At 44.9% G+C, this 18,815-nt stretch overlaps 1 protein-coding gene and 1 long non-coding RNA gene across 4 annotated transcripts in view; one reads left to right on the top strand and one right to left on the bottom strand.

Annotated features, from left to right (window-relative positions):
- Nucleotides 1–10,123, top strand: part of LOC141092851 (uncharacterized) — a 127,532-nt gene extending 117,409 nt beyond the window's left edge. Inside the window, exon 3 of the long non-coding RNA XR_012232945.1 lies at nt 9,899–10,123. This is a non-coding gene — a long non-coding RNA (uncharacterized lncRNA). The remainder of the gene's footprint in view (nt 1–9,898) is intronic.
- The window catches only part of AGBL4 (AGBL carboxypeptidase 4), a 1,778,944-nt gene that overhangs the window by 722,464 nt on the left and 1,037,665 nt on the right, over nt 1–18,815 (bottom strand). Inside the window, exon 6 of one of the 3 annotated variants that reach the window (XM_073579166.1) lies at nt 4,994–5,596. The exons of the other annotated variants lie outside the window; for them this stretch is intronic. Coding sequence (XP_073435267.1) covers nt 4,997–5,596 — 600 coding nt within the window. The 3' untranslated portion in view covers nt 4,994–4,996. Of the gene's footprint in view, nt 1–4,993; nt 5,597–18,815 lie in introns of those variants that run through there. 3 annotated transcript variants of the gene reach the window in all.

The raw sequence follows: 18,815 nt of genomic DNA, 5'->3' as shown, positions 1-18,815 counted from the left end.
ACCCCATTTTTCCCAATAGGAAATCTTGGGGTTCCATAGTCGAGTCCTGGCTCTATCAGGCGTTTATGGCTTATCTCATAGATTTACCATAAATGCCTAATACAACTTTTGTTTAAAAAGTAACAGAAAGCTGAAAATATTTGCTCCATTAATCAATTCTATTTAACCTGGAAAGATAATTACACTGTGTAAAGAAATGATAACAGTCCCCGGTCTGTGTTTATTCAGCCTGTTATAATTATGGATAATATCAACTCTTCTGTAATTATTCCTGCATTTGCCTGACCTGAAATAAGTAATAACCGGGGAACAGATCAACACATAAATATGAAAACCAACATTCTGTCTCACAAATATTCGTACGTACCATTTTATTTTAGACTTTCCCTTTGGAAGAGAACTTTATGACACCAAATGTCATCTCCTATCTCATTAATGGGATAATCTATAGTCACTAAAGACAGATTTTACAAGTGAATTGTGAATTTCGACAATGAGTCCAGGAGGAGAAAGAAGCAGATTTCTCTTATAAAAATACATTACATTTTTTTTATTTTCACCCATTTTATTCAATTATAAAAGAAAATTAAAAAGACGGTTACTCTTTAAGGCTGATACACAATATACTCACATATAGTGTATATCAGATGTATATACCCTACTGCATCTGTTATGGGCAGGTAAAACGAAATAGAAACAACCAAAAGAAAAAGAGGAGTAATATAGAGCTGTTAGGTATAACAGAATAGGGAGCAATAACCCTAAAAAGTTCCTACTGGACCCTATAACAAGATGTAACTTGTCATGGAGGTTGGCACCCTAAATATCCATAAGGGGGTTATGGGGATGTTATTATTCTCAACACTTATCCCGGTTCTAAATGTGTTACTCTGTCTCTGTATAGAGTGTTTTGTACTCATGTGCTGTTGAATGTATATTGTTAAGTAGAGAAAGAGCAGTACCTCAATTAGGACACTAGATGGGGGTACATTAGGATGCATAGTTAAGATAGGAGGGGCCACTGTGGGTAAACCAGGAACATTTCCTGATGATAGCAGTAGGGGTCAGGGAGCCCAAAGAGCCCGGGACAGCACAGTGACCCTGCAACGTTGTGAAGCTAGGAGCCCAGCCATCCAGGGCCTATGGTGTCCAGAACACCTATTGTAACCATCATGTCTGTTGGCTATTGTGAAACCTCTGAGACTGCCATGCCAGTTGATTTTTATCAAGTAAGCAACAGTTTTAGTCATATAAAAAATGTCTGACTGTGTTTTCCCCATCCTTGAATGAGGCTTTAGACTAAAAACTTATAGCACCTATAAATCCTGCAAAGACTAAGTTTGATTCTGTTTATTTTTTGACAATTCACATTTAAACATTGTTTTAAAAAAGTGTACATGCAATACCACCCCTAACCAGCTGGTGTGTCATTTAGTGTTATGATTTAGGCAGACTTCTATAATGCTCCGTCTAGTGGTTGAAATTTGTATTACAGTAATTTACATTTTCTAATCTGGAAAATATAATTGACATGTAGACAGAGTTACAATATTATAACATTATATTTCCTGATAAAGAAATATAAAGTAGCGAGTCTAAGGGTATGTGCACACGTTGCGGATTCATGTGCAAATTTTTCCGTGCGGAATCTGCAGAATCCGCAGGTCAAAATGCCTGTGTTTTACCTGCGGATTTCTAGCGGATTTTGTGTGGATTTGGCCTGCGGTTTTACACCTGCGGATACCTATAATGGAATAGGTGTAAAAACGCTGCGGAATCCTCACAAAGAATTGACATGCTGCGGAAAATAAACTTCTGCATTTCCGCGCTGATTTTTCCGCAGCATGTGCACAGCGGTTTTTATTTTCCATTGCCTAACATTGTACTGTACATCACTTGTAGATCAGCAGCGGATCCACAGAGGCAAATCGGCAGCGGATCCGCACACAAATCCGCAACGTGTGCACATACCCTAAGGCTATATTCACACATTTAGCTTTTGCTGCGTTTTTTTCAGCAACCAAAATCTGCTCATGTGGCAGTAAAAATACTACATTTAAAATGCCCTTTTTTTCAATGTGTTTGCAGCTTCTTTCGCAGCGCTATTTTTGCTGTGTTTTTTTGGTGCAGATTAGGCTAGTTTCACATTAGCATTTACGGCCGCAGCGTCGGGCTGCGCACGGCCACCGCTAAGCCCCGCCCCCTCCCACACCTCTGCCGGTAGCTCCGCCTACGAACGCTTGACGCTGCATGCGTCCTGTGTCCCCTATCTTTAGCACTGGGGACGCAGGCCGTGCGCAGTATGCGTTTGGCGGCGCATGCGCCCTTTTGACGCTGCGCCGAACGCGCCAAATTGCAACCTGTTGCAGCGTCATGCGTCCGTAGGTGGAGCTACCGGCGGAGGCACGGCAGGGGCGGGGCTTAGCGGCGGCCGTGCACAGCCCGACGCTGGGGCCGTAAACGCTAATGTGAAACTAGCCTTACTTGTGTGTTTTATCTACAGTATATGTTAAAAAAAAGTTTTAGTTTTATTCATAAAAAGAGCTGCAAAAACGCTTGTTTTTGCAATGCTTTTGCACATTCTCACTACTCTTTATGGGTGAAGAAAACGCTGCAAAAACGCTGCAAAAAACCCTGAAAGAATTGACATCCTGCAGATTAAAACAAAAGCTGCAGTTTTCCAATTCATATAGCTGTCACAGGTTGTGGAGCTATTTGTATTTTGATTGAAGTGTTATGCACTGGTTGGATATCAGGAAAAATGGGTTAATTAGTTTTACAATTCAGTCAGGAAAAAAAAAAGTGTGCATGAGATTTCTGCAATTTCATAGCTTTTGCTTGTACTTTAAAAATTAGCTTATAATTTGAATTAAAAAAGCAGCAAACATGGCCTAAATCTGTTTTCTACTTCATTTGCATTTATTCTGTTACTTTATTATGTGTTATGGTAAATTAACAACTATTGAAGCAGACTGAGTTCATTTTGATCTGTACAGTATATGTCATGGACACCTTGCAAGGAGACACTTTGGTTGTGACACTGTACTATGTTAGACCCCCTTCACACGTCCTCTTAAAACAACGTACGCATGAGACGGTCTTTTTTAACTATCTGTGTGGTTTTCTCTTGGTCATCCATGTGTAAGTGTATACCAACTGTGAGACATCCACGTGACACGTACCAGAATAGAATGCAGAATAGAAATAACAGATGTTTAGGTGTTAAAGATGTGCAAAGAGATAGATAGATAGATAGATATTTTGCGCCTTGACTGTATTAACCTTATAAATAAATAAATGAAAAAAATGACATAGCATTCACTCCCATTTTTGGTAACCAGCAAAGGTAAAGCCGACAGCTGAGAGGGGATATTATTAGGTTTGGAATGTCCTTTGTTACTGTGCCCTTCCCTGCCTAAAAATACCAGCCACAGCTGCCCCAGAAGTGATGCATCACACTAGATGTGCCAATTCTGGCTCTTTGTCTCGGATCTTACTAATTCCCTGGTGTGGTGGTGATTGGGGTAATGGTAGTTGGGGTTGATGTCTGCTATGAATTGTCCAAAAACACAGCTGACATAAAGCGCTGGTGTTAGTAATGGAGAGGTGTCTATCAGACACCCTTATTACTAACCCAGTACTAAAAAGAAAAAAAAAACACACACACGCACAAAAATACTTCATTTAGAAAAACACCTCTCAACACATTCCCTAGTTCACCAAATTATGAAAAAAATCCACGAAAGGCCAATGTAGTCGTGGAAATCCATCGTAATCCACAAATGGAAACCTGAACAACATAAGAGGAGAGATGAAAGACACCGTCCCTCCTTCACCAATTTATTATACAGTAAAAAAGTTCCCACAAAGATCCCACGTAATCCAGCGTTTCTCACAATGTTCCTCAAATCTGTCGTTCAATGCCTATTGAGCCTTGTTCTGAGGCTCTATAGGCTTTCGAAACAGCCACTCCCTGATCGCGCTGCACTCTGCAAGACCCGGCGACTGTGAAGAGCAGTGATGTCTGTAACGTTACCGCTTTTCACAGTCACCGGGCCTCGCAAAACACAGTGTGAGCTGGGAGTGGCTGCTGCTAAAGCTTATGGAGCCTTAGAACAAGGTATAATTGGCTTTGGACGATGGATTTGGGGAACATTGTGGGAAACTCTGGACTATGTCTGGCCTGTGTGGGAACTTTTTATAATAAGTTGGTGAACAAGGCACAGTGTCACAACATATTTTTCAGGTTTTCATTTGTGGACCCTGTTGGATTCCCTGGACTAAATTAGAGCTGTTTTTTTTTTTTATAAATCGGTGAACCAAGGAAAGATTCGGGGAGTGTTTTTCTTAATATAATATTTTCATGTATATGTTTTTCTTTTTCTTACTGGATTGGTAATGCTTTGGCAAGTGAAAAGTTAACATAAGCTGAACTGTCCAAATGGAAACTAATTGCTATATTTGCTTTTATCTCCTTTTTTCTATGTTAAATATGCACACCTGTCTGCAGCAGAGCAGCCGCTCATCTTTGACTGGCATTGGTCCCTATGCTAATTTTCACTGTGATCTACACCATCTGTGCTGTAGAAGGATGTGGATTTCTGAAACGTCACCTACATGCCAAGAAGCAGTGAAAATGTCACTATCTGGAAGACTAAAATCTCTAGGGTGGGCACGACAAGGGGTCCTGAACACAAGGTCCAAAGCAACCAGTAATGGATAGACTTTTAAGTCAAGGATGTCTGATCGGATTTTCAACGCTTCATTGGATCCAAAAAATTTTCATGCCGCAAACATTTAAAATTTTCTTTTTTTCTCTTATCAAACTAGGATCCACTAATGCTATAAGAAAATAGTATGTAAAATGTATTTTATAAAGGAAAAAAAAATGAATAGAAACTGTAGGTTTATCTACGCAATCCAATAGGCTCCTAGATTGAAGAGTCATAAACAATTGGGCTCCATGGTCAATGGCATTTTTTATTAGCACTTTTAATTAAATAAAATAATGAAAATAAAATAATGGGTTATTCCCCCCCACACAAAAAAAATAAGTCAGCCACAATCTACATGATGAGGTATCCACACGATGAAGTGTAACTTGCTGATCACTGGTGATCCGACACCTTGAGCCCCCAACAATCCCGAAATTTTCAATGGTACGCAATGGAGCACTCATTGTTAATGAGACAGATGTTGAAAGCAAGCTGAGACCATGGGCCATGGACAACAGGCAGATGAGACATGAGGGAAACAGGTAGCAGAGATTACGCAAATACTGCAGATAGACAGCAGTCTTAAAACATGATGTAGAGGTCCTGGAGACCGCAGGTGGACTGGAGACATCCTGGAAGATGCGGGCAGACTCATAGCAGAGGTCCTGGAGACTGCAGGTGGACTGGAGACATCCTGCAAGATGCAGGCAGACACATAGCAGAGGTCCTGGAGACCACAGGTGGACTGGAGACGTTCTGGAAGATGCGGGCAAACACATAGCAGAGGTCATGGAGACTGCAGGCAGACTGGAAATGTCCTGTAAGACGCAGGCAGACACATAGCAGAGATCCTGGAAGACCGGGAGCAGGCAGCAGAGGTGCTGAAAGACAGGGAACAGTAGCAAACAGCATTCCGGAGAAACTAGAAAGTCTTAATACTAAGACCCAGGTGTGTGTCTTGTTAGGCTTTATATAGGACAAGGCAGATGATCACGCCATCTGCAAAACCTGACGAGGAACACAACAGAGTTCAATGGACATGGGTGAGGGGAGGAAAGCCCGGATCTGACACAGGTGCGTAACGTTTAGCCTGACATATAGGTGACCTGGAGAAAAAGTGACCATGCATATAGGTGGGTTGAGCAAAGAGTGGTCTAATATATTTCTATACATTAGACCGGTCTTTGCTCAACCCACCTATATGCATGGTCACTTTTGGAGAAGGAATGACAGGGACATTGGAAAGGTGAAGAAGATAGAAGTTGTGGAACAATCTGGCACAAAGGAAAATCTAAGGAAATTTGGAATATGGATGCGTTAGAAAATGTTCAGTTTGGCATATAAACTTGCTGCCGGAGAAAGAACTCTGCTCATATGGTATCATAAAGTCTACAGTTAGTAGAACCGACTAATGTAAAAAATGCAAACAACCAATGTCCAATAGCTGCACAATTGAAAACATTAGCACATCAAAAATACCAGCATGGAGCATTGTGCCAGGTAGTCATTACCGACACTGGTTGTGATGATGATCGTTTGATACTGTTTATCCTCACCCCATTCTTGTAAAAATGCCTTTTTCAGGAATTATGACCATAAACATAAAAGACATTTCTGGAACAAACAGAAGACTACAATGAGTGTACAACAAAATGATATCAATCCTTCCGCCATCTATTCAAATTGCCACCATGCTTTCATTTTTTTTTTGTCTGCTTGTAATGTTCATTTTCTGCCTGCCCTTCATTTGCAACCAGCTTACATTTTCAAGGCAAAGAAGTTCAATGGACTCTGAGCTGAAAACTGCAAAGAGCGAAGTGAAATCCTTATCAAGAAAGGATACGGCTTGAAGGGTTCTTGAGGATGAAGTATGTGTGTGTCTCAATCATGGCCATAGCAATTGTTTTAATGAGGACAACCTATTCTGGATCCATCATTAAAGACTGGCACTTTGTTCTGCCTTCCTTTGACTGAAGAGAACAACCTTACAAAAAAAAAGTAATTATCATATGCTAAGGTCAATTGGCACTAATGCTACAGACAGATAATGATGGTGTAACTATGTGGTGGTATTCAGACAGTGGTGTCTTGTGATTTGCACTCAGGATTCTATAATCAGGACACAAAAAAGGCGTTTATGCTAGTCAATTAGCTATAGCCAATAAAGCAAAGGCTTTCTGCAGCTTCGAACACTTTAGTCTGAGAAGGTCTCGGGAAATGTGCAGAGGATAAATTTAAAGACATTGCACTCAATAATTAAATACATCTTGTGATGCATATCTTTTAGCTGGTATGTGAATTTCAACAAAACTGCAGCTAAAGGTTTACCAACGTAGGCAGGTTTCCACATTTGTTATATCTTCTATCGGCCATTAGAGCACAACTTGTCATGACACAGCTGTCGGGTGACCCAGGACCAGGGGCTCCTTCTCTGTCCCTAACACTTGTGGGCGCCCTAGCTCACCCTGCTCCCTGGGATACTTCAGATGGTGAAGATGCCGAGGTCTCTTATCTTGCCTTATCTCCTAAGTTAGCCCTCCACCTGTTCGCTTCCCCCACCCAGGGAAGAGGGGGCGCTACTGTGCACTGCAGTTCACCAACCTGACAAACAAGGCAACACAAACAAGGGTTAACAGAAAATTCAAGTCATACAAAATATTCACTCACAGGTAACAGAGGAATGCACCAGGGAGTGGAGGATGGGGAATAAACCAAAATAGAGGAGAAGGAATTACCACACATACAAACCAAGCAACAATAACTCATCCAACACTACTTCTCATATGAACTCCTCTCCCTCCATTAACCATGTAGCAAATGCTAGCTCTGACAAAGATTTGTAACAAAACCCAGATTATAAAGGGGAAAGGAGGGCTAACTGAGCTCAGCTGTGAGCACAGAGATTCCCAACATGGCCGATTAACCCCTGTTCTGTCATAAGGAATAAACACATTTTTTAAGAAGTGTTTCTTCTCAGGGCCGGAGTAGAAGCAATCAGACGCTGCGGTCTTCTGGCTCCACATTGTCGCGGTAACCCCATGACATAACTGGTCTTTTCTTTCAGAAGTTTCTATGTCCACTTTTGGGGTCCTGATTGTAGATGGGTGAACCCGAACAGTAAAGTTCGTAGTCTGTACCAAACACCTGCTGTTCAGTCACAGACCCAGAATACAGACTTCTCCAGGAAGTCCATATTACTCTTTGGGTTTGGCACCCCGAACATCGGGTGTTTCCCATAACAGTGCGAGAAACAGTAACGGGTCTGATTGGTGGTAAAATTATTACCTCTGGTCAGAGCACCAGCAGCTGTGACTGGCGGTAAATAGTCTATCTCCAGTCATAGAAGCGTTGGCTGATATGAGTACTAATTGAAAAAAGAGGTCCAGAGCATCAATCTGCTTCTACTGTCTTGTTTCCTGCCATCAAGCATCCTGGTGCTATGTCTTCTCCAAGTAATGCACTATCCATCACCATGATGAAAAAGAATGCAGAATTCATCAGACCAGATAATTTTTGCTTCATAGTCCATTTGTACACTTATGGGTCAACCGTAGGCACCTTGGAGTGGACATGGATCAGTATGGGCAATCTAATTAGTCTGCAGATACACAGCCCCATACAAAGAAAACTGCGATGCTCTGTGTGTTCTGGCAGCTTTTGATATCATAGCCAATATTAACTTGCTTTTTGTGTACAGTAGTTTTACTTTGAAAAGGAACATATGAGCATGCATTCACTCCCAAAGAACATAATTGAGCTTATGACAGAATCATTTCAACAGATCTCAAGTTTTTCTTTCTGCTACTTCTTGACTTCAAATCCGGGCTTTGCTCCCTTTCCTTATGGCCACCATCCTTTGCTGTGCTCCATAGTGTATCAAGGCCTTTTAACCTAAAAACATACGTCTGTTTGTGAATTAAGTCAGTTAGGGTGGTTTCCCATTAGCGTTTCAGGGCGCAGCGACGGCCTGTGCACGGCCGCTGCTAAGTCCCGCCTCCTGTCGCGCCTCCTCCAGTAGCTACGCCTACCGGCGCATGATGCTGCATGCGTTCTGCATCCCCTATCTTTATCACTGGGGACGCAGGCCGTGCGCAGTATGCGTTTGGCGGCACATGCGTCCTTTTGCTGGTGCGCCGACCAGCGCCAAACACAACCTGTTGCAATTTGGTTGCGCCCGACGCACCGTCTAAAGGACGCATGCGCCGCCAAATGCATGTTGCGCACGGCCTGCGTCCTCAGTGATAAAGATAGGGGACGCATGCAGCATCATGCGCCGGTAGGCGGAGCTACCGGAGGAGGCGCGACAGGGGGCGGGGCTTAGCAGCGGCCGTGCACAGGCTGTTGCTGCGCCCTGAAACGCTAATGTGAAACCACCCTTAGTTGTTTAGTTGGCATTTGTTTTGGAGTTTGCCACCATCCACTAATTCCATCTGCAACCATCTCTGCAAACTCCTGCGTTTTCTACATCCTGTATCTACTTTTCTTCCAACCTGCTGATTAAACTATCATTTGCTGTAAGCATTACAAACTGTCATTTTGAGATGCAGAACAGAGCACATGTTGGTCCCATCGTCACATACGCCTGAATCCCGTTTTGTTGGAGGCTTGGACCACTGATTGGGCCACTGGACATAGGAAAAAAATTCTATGTGAAAGGACCCTAATATTTTTTAGGTGCTGTAGGGAGGCTACTAGAGATATTAAAAGCTATTTACTTTCCATAACAGTTCAAATAATCTATTTTGTGTCAGTGTGGTGTCAAATTTGTCTATTACCAGTTTAATGACTACTTGGAGGGTAATAAACACACAGAAGGCATTAAAGTAAAATAATGTGACATCCACACGAAGGTGGCTAATGGGAATAGAGATCTGAGTGTCTGGACTAAAGATAAGGCAAATACATTTCTGAATTTAGCCAATTGTGACACTGTATCATGGACTTACTTTAGGTTCTATTCATAAAATATTAAAAATACATTTTTTAAAAAAATACATTTTTTTGTTTATTCTCAAATTGACCCATTGCTACAAACACACAAAGAGCACAGATTCTCTTTTATATTTGTAGAATTATTTGCATTGAGTCTCCCAATACTATGCAAAATGAAAAACAGAGGCGCCAAATTTTGGGTATTTGAAATTTGCTCAATTATAGCAGATTTTTCTTTTTTTTTATTACAGATTCTGTTAACTAAAAGCCACAACACTACGGCGATGCATCAGGTACCACAACAACCCCCGTCTCCGAATTAAAGCATTGCATTGGTAAAGGATTTTTTGGGCGCCCGCTCTACTCATTTCTACAGAACAATTTGCAACCTGGCATACTGAGTCGGCAGTTCCTGGCCCAAAATATTTAGAATTTAAATTGCATGTTCCCCATTTGTTCTTTTACAAGAAGGAGAAAACATCCTGGCTCTCCTCCATTACGCTAATGAATGTCTTTCTAAAAACCACTTTTCGACAGTCTGTTGCTCTATAATAAAGTAACTGCATGATAGCTCACATTATCACAAAAGGAGCGATTATTCTTTAAAATCAGAATCCATAGTAAAAGTCATTTAGAGTCTTATGGGGGACATTTCCAGAAATTGAATTCTTATGAAGGAACCAATGTAGTGGCTTAATTTTCTCTGTTTCGCAAGCGCATCTGAAATAAAATGATGCTTGAAGCCTAGTGGAGGAAGGTCCATGTGCGGAACTGGGAAATGAAGCAATGTACTGTTCCGTTTTCATATTAACCTCTTTATGACTTGAGTTGGTGGCAAGCGCGGCTTGCGGAGCACAGTTGGGAAGGCTGGTGTCCAAGGCTACGTTTGCCAAAGGATCAAACGATTTTGCAGGTGGAGGACTCGGTAGATGAGCGTATCGTCTGTCCTTTAAAATCAGAAAAAAATCTCTCATTTTGAAAGGGATAATACAGCTGCAAAGAAAGAAGAATTATTCCGTCAGCTGTCCAAGCTGGATAAGTTGTGTCGCTGGAAAAAAATTCTATAAATTTCCAGTTCTTTTAAATTACTACCATTAGACCAAATTTCATAAGTAAAAGAGTGCATACTAGAGATGGCAGAATTTAGTTGAGTGGAATTAAAAATTCTATTAATTTTTTTTGTTTAAATCCATATTCTCCGTAATTCAGATGCTTTATAATTCACTCTGCATTAATTCAGCAAAATGACAACCAGTTGGCAAAAGGTTAAAAAAGAAAATAAAATAATAAGGGTGTGTGCACACGTAAGCATTTTTTTCGTGCTTTTTAAGTGTTTTTACCAGCAAAAACGCTTTAAAAATGCTTACAAGAAGCATCCCATTCATTTTAATGAATTATGCACTTTTTGTGCATATTGATGCATTTTTTTCCGCAAAAAAACGCATCGCGGTAAAAAACGCAGCATGCTCATTAATTTCGCGGAAAAATCTGCATTTCTAACTATTTTCTATGAGATTGGGGATGCTCTGTTGTCATGCCGCCGCTCTCCCCTGTCGCGCCGCCGCCTCCCGTGCCCCGTCATGCTTACCAGCCCACAGCTTCCCGGCGCGTCCCCGTCGGTCCTCCTGCCCGGACCATGGCGCTTGCTTCCTCCCGGGCGCGCTCTCCCCGCAGGTCTCGCCGCGCACGTCCTTCTTTGTGAGCCGCCCGCTCCCCCCGGTCCTCTCTATGGTCCGGAGGATCCGGGCCCGGAAGCTCCTCCCCACTCTTCCTTATCAGGTCGTTGCTCCCTAGTGACGCTGCCTGATCGTCACTGGTACTTCCTTGTGATTCTGGCCCCACACTTGCTGGCGTTCGCCGCTGCTTCCTCTGCTCCCCGCTGCTTTGCATTTTCTCCCATCCGTGTTACCTGTTCTCTCCTGTGTTTCCAGTGTTCCTGCCTTGCCATCCCGTGTCTCCAGCTTCCTGTGTTCCTGCCATCCTATGCCAGCCCTGCCTCCTGTGTTCCTGCCGTTCTACTCCTGTCCAGCCTCCTGTGTTCCTGCCGTCCTGCTCCAGTCCTGTCTCCAGTGTGCCTGCCGTGCTATCCAGTGTCTTCGTCCAGCCTGTACCCAGTGTTCCAGCCATACCACCCGGTGTCTCTGTCCTGCTCAAGTTCCTGGGTTCCCTCCATGCCTGCTTGTATCTCCGCATTTCCTGATCTCCTTCCGGGTGACTGGTCAACCACGGCTTCTTCTCAAAGACGTTTTCCGCTCCGGAACGGAATTATTCCATTGGCGACAAGGAGCTTTTGGCCATCAAAATGGCGTTGGAGGTGTGGCGGTACCTTTTGGAAGGAGCTGTACATCCTTTTAAGATCTACACGGATCATAAGAATTTGGCCTACATCCGATCGGCACAGAGACTAAATCCACGACAAGCGAGATGGTCTTTATTTTTCTCCAGTTTCCATTTCGAATTGCACTTTTGCCCGGGTAGGAAGAACCTCAAGGCTGATGCGTTGTCCAGATCCTTTCTCGCTGTCGACACAGAGGAGGACCCTAATCACATCCTGGACCCCTCCAAGATCATCACGGTGGCACCCCTCTGTTTGTCTACCCTACCACCGGGTAAGACCTTCGTCCCTGAGACCAACAGGAGGCGAGTCTTGCATTGGGGTCATGCCTCCAAAATTGCGGGCCATGTTGGGTTTAAAAAGACCCTTCGTCTTGTGTCTCGTTACTATTGGTAGCCTACTCTTCCTCAAGATATTCGAGGTTTTTTAGCCTCATGTCCATCCTGTGCCAAGAACAAAGTCCCCCGGCAATTACCCTCTGGACTCTTGCACCCGCTTCCGGTTCCTTCAGCTCCCTGGCAGCACATTGCTATGGACTTTGTCACTGACCTGCCTCATTCTGCTGGATGCACTGTCATCTTTGTTGTTGTGGATAGATTCTCCAAGATGGCTCATTTCATTCCCCTGCCTGGATTGCCCTCGGCCCCTGAATTGGCAAAGATTTTTATCCACCATATTTTTCGTGCCCATGGCTTTCCTCAACGTGTTGTCTCTGATAGGGGAGTCCAGTTCACCTCCCGATTTTGGAGAGCGCTCTGCAAGTTTATGAACATCACGCTGGATTTTTCCTCCGCCTATCACCCTCAGACTAACGGTCAAGCAGAGGGTACTAATCAAGTGTTGGTTAATTACCTCCGACATTTCTCCAACGCTCACCAGAACGACTGGACTGACTTGTTCCCATGGGCCGAGTTTGCGTATAACAATCACGCCAACGAATCTTCTGCCAAGTCTCCCTTCTTCATCGTCTATGGGTTGCATCCAGGCGTGCCTCTACCGGTTCCTCCTGTCTCGGGTGTGCCGGCCGCTGATCTTCTGTCTGGGGAGTTCTCCAGGATCTGGCAGGAGACCAAAACCGCTCTCGAACAAGCGCGAGTGAAGATGAAGAGACACGCAGACAAAAGGTACTTGGACCCACCTCTCTACCACCCTGGCGACAGAGTGTGGCTGTCTTCCAAGTTCATCCGCCTTAGGATCCCTTTGCACAAATTGGGCCCCCTGTATATCGGTCCCTTCGAGGTCTTGACTCGCATCAACAATGTCTCTTACAAGTTGAAGCTTCCTGCCTCGCTTTGCATCCCCAATTCATTTCATGCTTCTCTTCTGAAACCAGTGGTCCTCAACCGATTCCATGACACTACTACCCGCACTCCTCAGGATGTTTCTGCCAATGATGTCTTTGAAGTTAATGACATTCTCGCTATGAAAAAACTGTGGGGAAAGATCTTCCATCTGGTGGACTGGAAGGGCTTTGGCCCTGAGGAGAGATCTTGGGAGCCTCGGGAGAACATACAAACTCCCCGGATTTGGGCAAGATTTCTTTCCAGCCTTGGGAGGGGGGCATGTAAGGAGGGCGGTACTGTCATGCCACCGCTCTCCCCTGTCGCGCCGCCGCCTCCCGTGCCCCGTCATGCTTACCAGCCCACAGCTTCCCGGCGCGTCCCCGTCGGTCCTCCTGCCCGGACCATGGCGCTTGCTTCCTCCCGGGCGCGCGCTCCCCGCAGGTCTCGCCGCGCACGTCCTTCTTTGTGAGCCGCCCGCTCCCCCCGGTCCTCTCTATGGTCCGGAGGATCCGGGCCCGGAAGCTCCTCCCCACTCTTCCTTATCAGGTTGTCGCTCCCTAGTGACGCTGCCTGATCGTCACTGGTACTTCCTTGTAATTCTGGCCAAACACTTGCTAGCATTTGCTCCTGCTTCCTCCGTTTCCAGCTGCTTTGCATTTTTTCCCATCCGTGTTACCTGTTCTCTCCTGTGTTTCCAGTGTTCCTGCCTTGCCATCCCGTGTCTCCAGCTTCCTGTGTTCCTGCAGTCCTATGCCAGCCCTACCTCCTGTGTTCCTGCCGTTCTACTCCTGTCCAGCCTCCTGTGTTCCTGCCGTCCTGCTCCAGTCCTGTCTCCAGTGTGCCTGCCGTGCTATCCAGTGTCTTCGTCCAGCCTGTACCCCAGTGTTCCTGGGTTCCCTCTGTGCCTGCTTGTATCTCCGCATTTCCTGATCTCACCGCTTTTCCGGCTTCCTTGCCTACCACCTATCTGGTCTTCCCCGTCTGCCCTGGGTACCAGCTGCCGCGGTAATAGTTTCCCCTGGGCCTGTCCCTAACACTCCCTGTATAGGGGGTGGTCCATCTGGTCCGCTCGCCCAGGGGAGGTTCGTTGCCGTGGTCCAGTGGGTTCACCCTCAGGGATCCTAACAGTTGTAAGTAGTGAATGAGCGAACATGCTCAGTGATACTCCGATTTCACTCGAGTATCTGGGTGTTCGGATGTGCTCAACATTCACTGAGCATTGGTTGGTGCTCGAATTGAATGCTTGAATCCCCCACCCCGCATATTTGGTGCCTTTATGCAGCTTAGAAATGGCATTGCTGTGATTAGCTGGCCGCATTACCTCATCAGAAGTTATAGAAGGGTCGGCACTGCCACGCTTGGCACACTGATGCCATTGCACAACTTAGGGACTGTTCCGATTGGAGAGAGTAAGTTGTCCAGACCTGTATATGCACAGTTTTAGGAACCAAAGTACGCTAGTTTTGTTACTTTGCTGAACCATCACACTAAAAGTCCTCCTAAGGGCTAATCTTGTGCTTTGCTGTTTTTATGTGATACATTCTACATTAAGCCTAAGGACAGCCGCTGGAGCAGGGAGAATGGCTGAATACAGCATCTAGGCAGGGTTTAGGGCTTTGGAGTCCTTTGCTAAATATATAGCTGCTGCAGGTGACCACTTTTTTTTGAGGGGTGTAAAAACTGATTGTATTGTCATCCATACAGTTTAACCTGCTTTATGTTACACTAGCTGAAGAGCCCGGCGCTGCCCGGGCATAGTAACTAACTGTGGTTAGTTATAGAAAATTATAATTATCCTCCATCCCATAGTCCCGTGCCCATATACCCATCATACATTTCCACAATCCCATAGGCCCGTGCCCATATAACCATCACACATCCTCCATCCCATAGTCCCATGCCCATATACCCATCATACATATTCTCCATCCCATAGTCCCATGCCCATATACCCATTATACATATTCTCCATCCCATAGTCCCATGCTCATATACCCATCATACATATTCGCCATCCCATAGTCGAGTGCCCATATACCCATCACACATCCTTCATCTCATAGTCCCATACCCATATACCCATCATATATATCCTCCATCCCATAGTTCCATGCCCATATACCCATCATACATATCATCCATCCCATAGTCCAGTGCCCATATACCCATCCCCATCACACATCCTCCATCCCATAGTCCCATGCCCATATACATATCCGCCATCCCATAGTCCAGTGCCCATATACCCATCACACATCCTCCATCCCATAGTCCCATGCCCATATACATATCCGCCATCCCATAGTCCCGTGCCCATATACCCGTCAACCATATGCTCCATCCCATAGTCCAGTGCCCATATACCCATCACACATCCTCCATCCCATAGTCCCGTGCCCATATACATATCTGCCATCCCATAGTCCCGTGTTCATATACCCGTCATACATATCCTCCATCCCATAGTCCAGTGCCCATATACCCATCACACATCCTCCATCCCATAGTCCCATTTCCATATACATATCCGCCATCCCATAGTCCCGTGCCCATATACCCATCATAAATATCCTCCATCCCATAGTCCCGTGCCCAAATACATATCCTCCATCCCATAGTCCCGTGCCCATATACTCATCACACATCCTCCATTCCATAGTCAACCATTATGACATCATAATGAGCGGCGGCAGGGCTTGCAACCTTTGATGACATCAGCGTCGCCATGGCAACCATTGTGACATCATAATGAGGGGCGGGGCTTGATACGCACACACTGCTTCCCCAGTATGCAAATAGGGGCATTGTGACATCACAATGAGGGGTGGGGCTTGACGCGCACACACTTTTTCCCCCAGTATGTGGATAGGGGCAAAATTGTTTGGTGAATTGGAATGCACGAGGTTAAAATTTCGCCTCACAACATAGCTTAGGACGCTCTCGGGGTCCAGACGTGTGACTGTGCCAAATTTTGTGGCTGTAGCTGCGACAGTGCGGATGCCTATCCCGGACATACAAACATACACACACACACATATACACACATACATACACACATACATACACACTTTGAGCTTTATATATTAGATTACGGTGGTTTGAAATTTTTACAAATCGCTTGGCCTGCTACAGGTGATCAAAGTTTTTGTTTTATTAAAAAAAATAGTTTCAATTAATCAAGGAAACTTGGTTTCCAGAGACCAAGCAATTAGAAAATGCATAAGGCGTGTGGTAAGGAACGAGAAAATGGAAGGGCAGATGATGGTGCACGCAGACGGCGAGGACGTGGGGCAGGTACGACTGCTCCTGTTGCTGGAGCACAAACAACACATCCATCCATGACACATAGGTTCCTGTTACACTTTGTAGGGAGGAACAAGGAAGCCACACCAATGCGAACAGGTGGTCGGTTGGATAACCGATAATGCTTCCAACATGGTTGCCAGTACCACCCAGTCTTCCACACAGTCCTGTCTCATCAACCAAGAGTCTGGATCACTTAATCCTCACCCTAACCCTCCTTCCTCCCACCATGTTACTTCCCAGGAGACCAGTGATCCCACATTAAGACACTCCAAGGAGCTATTTTATCATCATTTCTTGATTGCTGCCTCTTATCCTGCATGTTCCAAGAGGGAGTGGAGGATATGGTGTTCAGTAATGCACAAATGTTATGATGAGTCACCGAAGGAGGAAAAAACAAAATACCAGCTAAGTCCAGAAAAACCAGAGAGGTTGGCAGCTATCGGATTGCAGACCCCTGAACCTATCCACAACAACTAGCAGTAGCCGTGGGGGGTTCCTACGGTGCCCTAGACCCCTCGATCACAGCCGGAGAACTACATAGCCTAAAGACAGAAAGGGGAAAAACTAAACTGCCCCAGAGCAGACCCCAAAGCAATAGGCAGCCCCCAACATATAATGACGGTGAAGCAAGATGAAAACACTAACACAGATAGAAAGATAGGTTGAGCAAATGATGGGGCCCAAGCTAACTACATAGGACAGGATAGGAAAGCTGCTGTCTGCCATCCGCAAAAACCCTATCAAAATGAGCCAACCGACTGATAGGAAAAACAGGCCCTGAAGTCGCTAGGCTTCAAAAGACTATATCAGCACTCAGGTAAATTCCGAAGACAGAGCAAAAGAACAACAGATCAGAGACAAAAATGGAATTCAGCTCACCCCCAGCCGGGGATGGCAGAACTCCCAAAAACAAGGCAATACAAAAACAAAACTGAAGAGTACATAGCAGAGCAGAAAAACTTAGCTTTGAGATGCAGGAATCAGACTGGTCTCCAAGAATCCAGCAGGAAAATCTCCAGCCAGGAAGAAGGGCGTCGGCAGCCTTATATCGAGTCCTCAATTCCAGCCACCCAGTCATCATCTAGCTGCCCAGGTGTTTGGTAATCAGTCTCACTACCTTCCTTCACTAGAGGAGGGAGTTCATCAGACCTCAATGGTGAAGGGAAAAATGAACTCACAACACACAAAACTTAGAGCAGCCATGATCACAAGAAGATGACGGTGGGGAATGGCAAATTTTGTCTAGGGAGGTAGATGATCATGAGACACAGTTGCCAATAAGTCAGGTTGTTGTTAAGTCACCAGTTCAGGGGGACCAGGGTGTGGAGTGGAAGACGAGGTGGTGGATGACAAAGTCACTGACCCAACCTGGGAAGCTTTCATGCAGAGTAAATCAAAAGAGCTGAGGGGGGGAAGGATCTGCAGCACCGAAACAGGCAGGAAAAGGCAGTGGGGTAAACTGAGGGAGAAGGGAAGCAACCGTTCCACGGGGCACCAACACTCGTGAATTTCTCCGTTAAAGAGTTGGGTGTTCCCCAGTCTGGGACTTTTTTAAAGAGAGCTCTGAGGCAAAAAAATATTCATTTGCAACCTGTGCCATGCCAAGGTCAGCAGGGGCCTCATGTGGCTCCTTGAGAAAATGAATTACCCACTCCTGCTCTATTATGTATAGTGCTATGTTATGCGTAGCGCTGTACATAAGGGGAAAAAAATTGGGCAACGCGCTATGCCCGCCGCTGTCTCTCTTATTTTGCATTTGCAGATGTGCACCAGAGTGTGTGTTAATTACTTGACCTATCACATGATTGATCAAAGGGGGTCATGTGACATGTCACATGATATGATTGGGTGAGGAGCACGCCTTCTAAACTTCCCTGGGCCCTGGCTACTCTTAATCCTCCCTTGCACATGGGTCACATGTTCCTGTGTCGTGACATCATCAATGCAGAAAGAAATAAAGATTATCAGTGATCTAAGCAGTGTCAGAAATGGACAGGCTATCATTATCTCTACAGATTAGCAATACCCCTGACAGGCTGTAATCAATATCATGTCTCCTGAGTGACCACATATAGACACATGTGGCATAAACACTTCTCAACAGATTATTACAAAGTTATGTTTTTTGTCGGCATTCATCTCCGGAAAAAAAGGTAAGAGAAGTCAAATCAAATTAGTTTCCACATATTCAAGCATTGGAAGTGCAGAAATGGGCCTCGTCTGCCTGGTCAGTCAATATATTAT

This window comes from Dendrobates tinctorius, unplaced genomic scaffold, assembly GCF_039654945.1.
Source record: "Dendrobates tinctorius isolate UK_male_01 unplaced genomic scaffold, ASM3965494v1 ptg000061l, whole genome shotgun sequence".
In the NCBI taxonomy this organism is placed as follows: Eukaryota; Metazoa; Chordata; class Amphibia; order Anura; family Dendrobatidae; genus Dendrobates; species Dendrobates tinctorius.
This window is presented reverse-complemented; position numbering and strand designations above follow the sequence as displayed.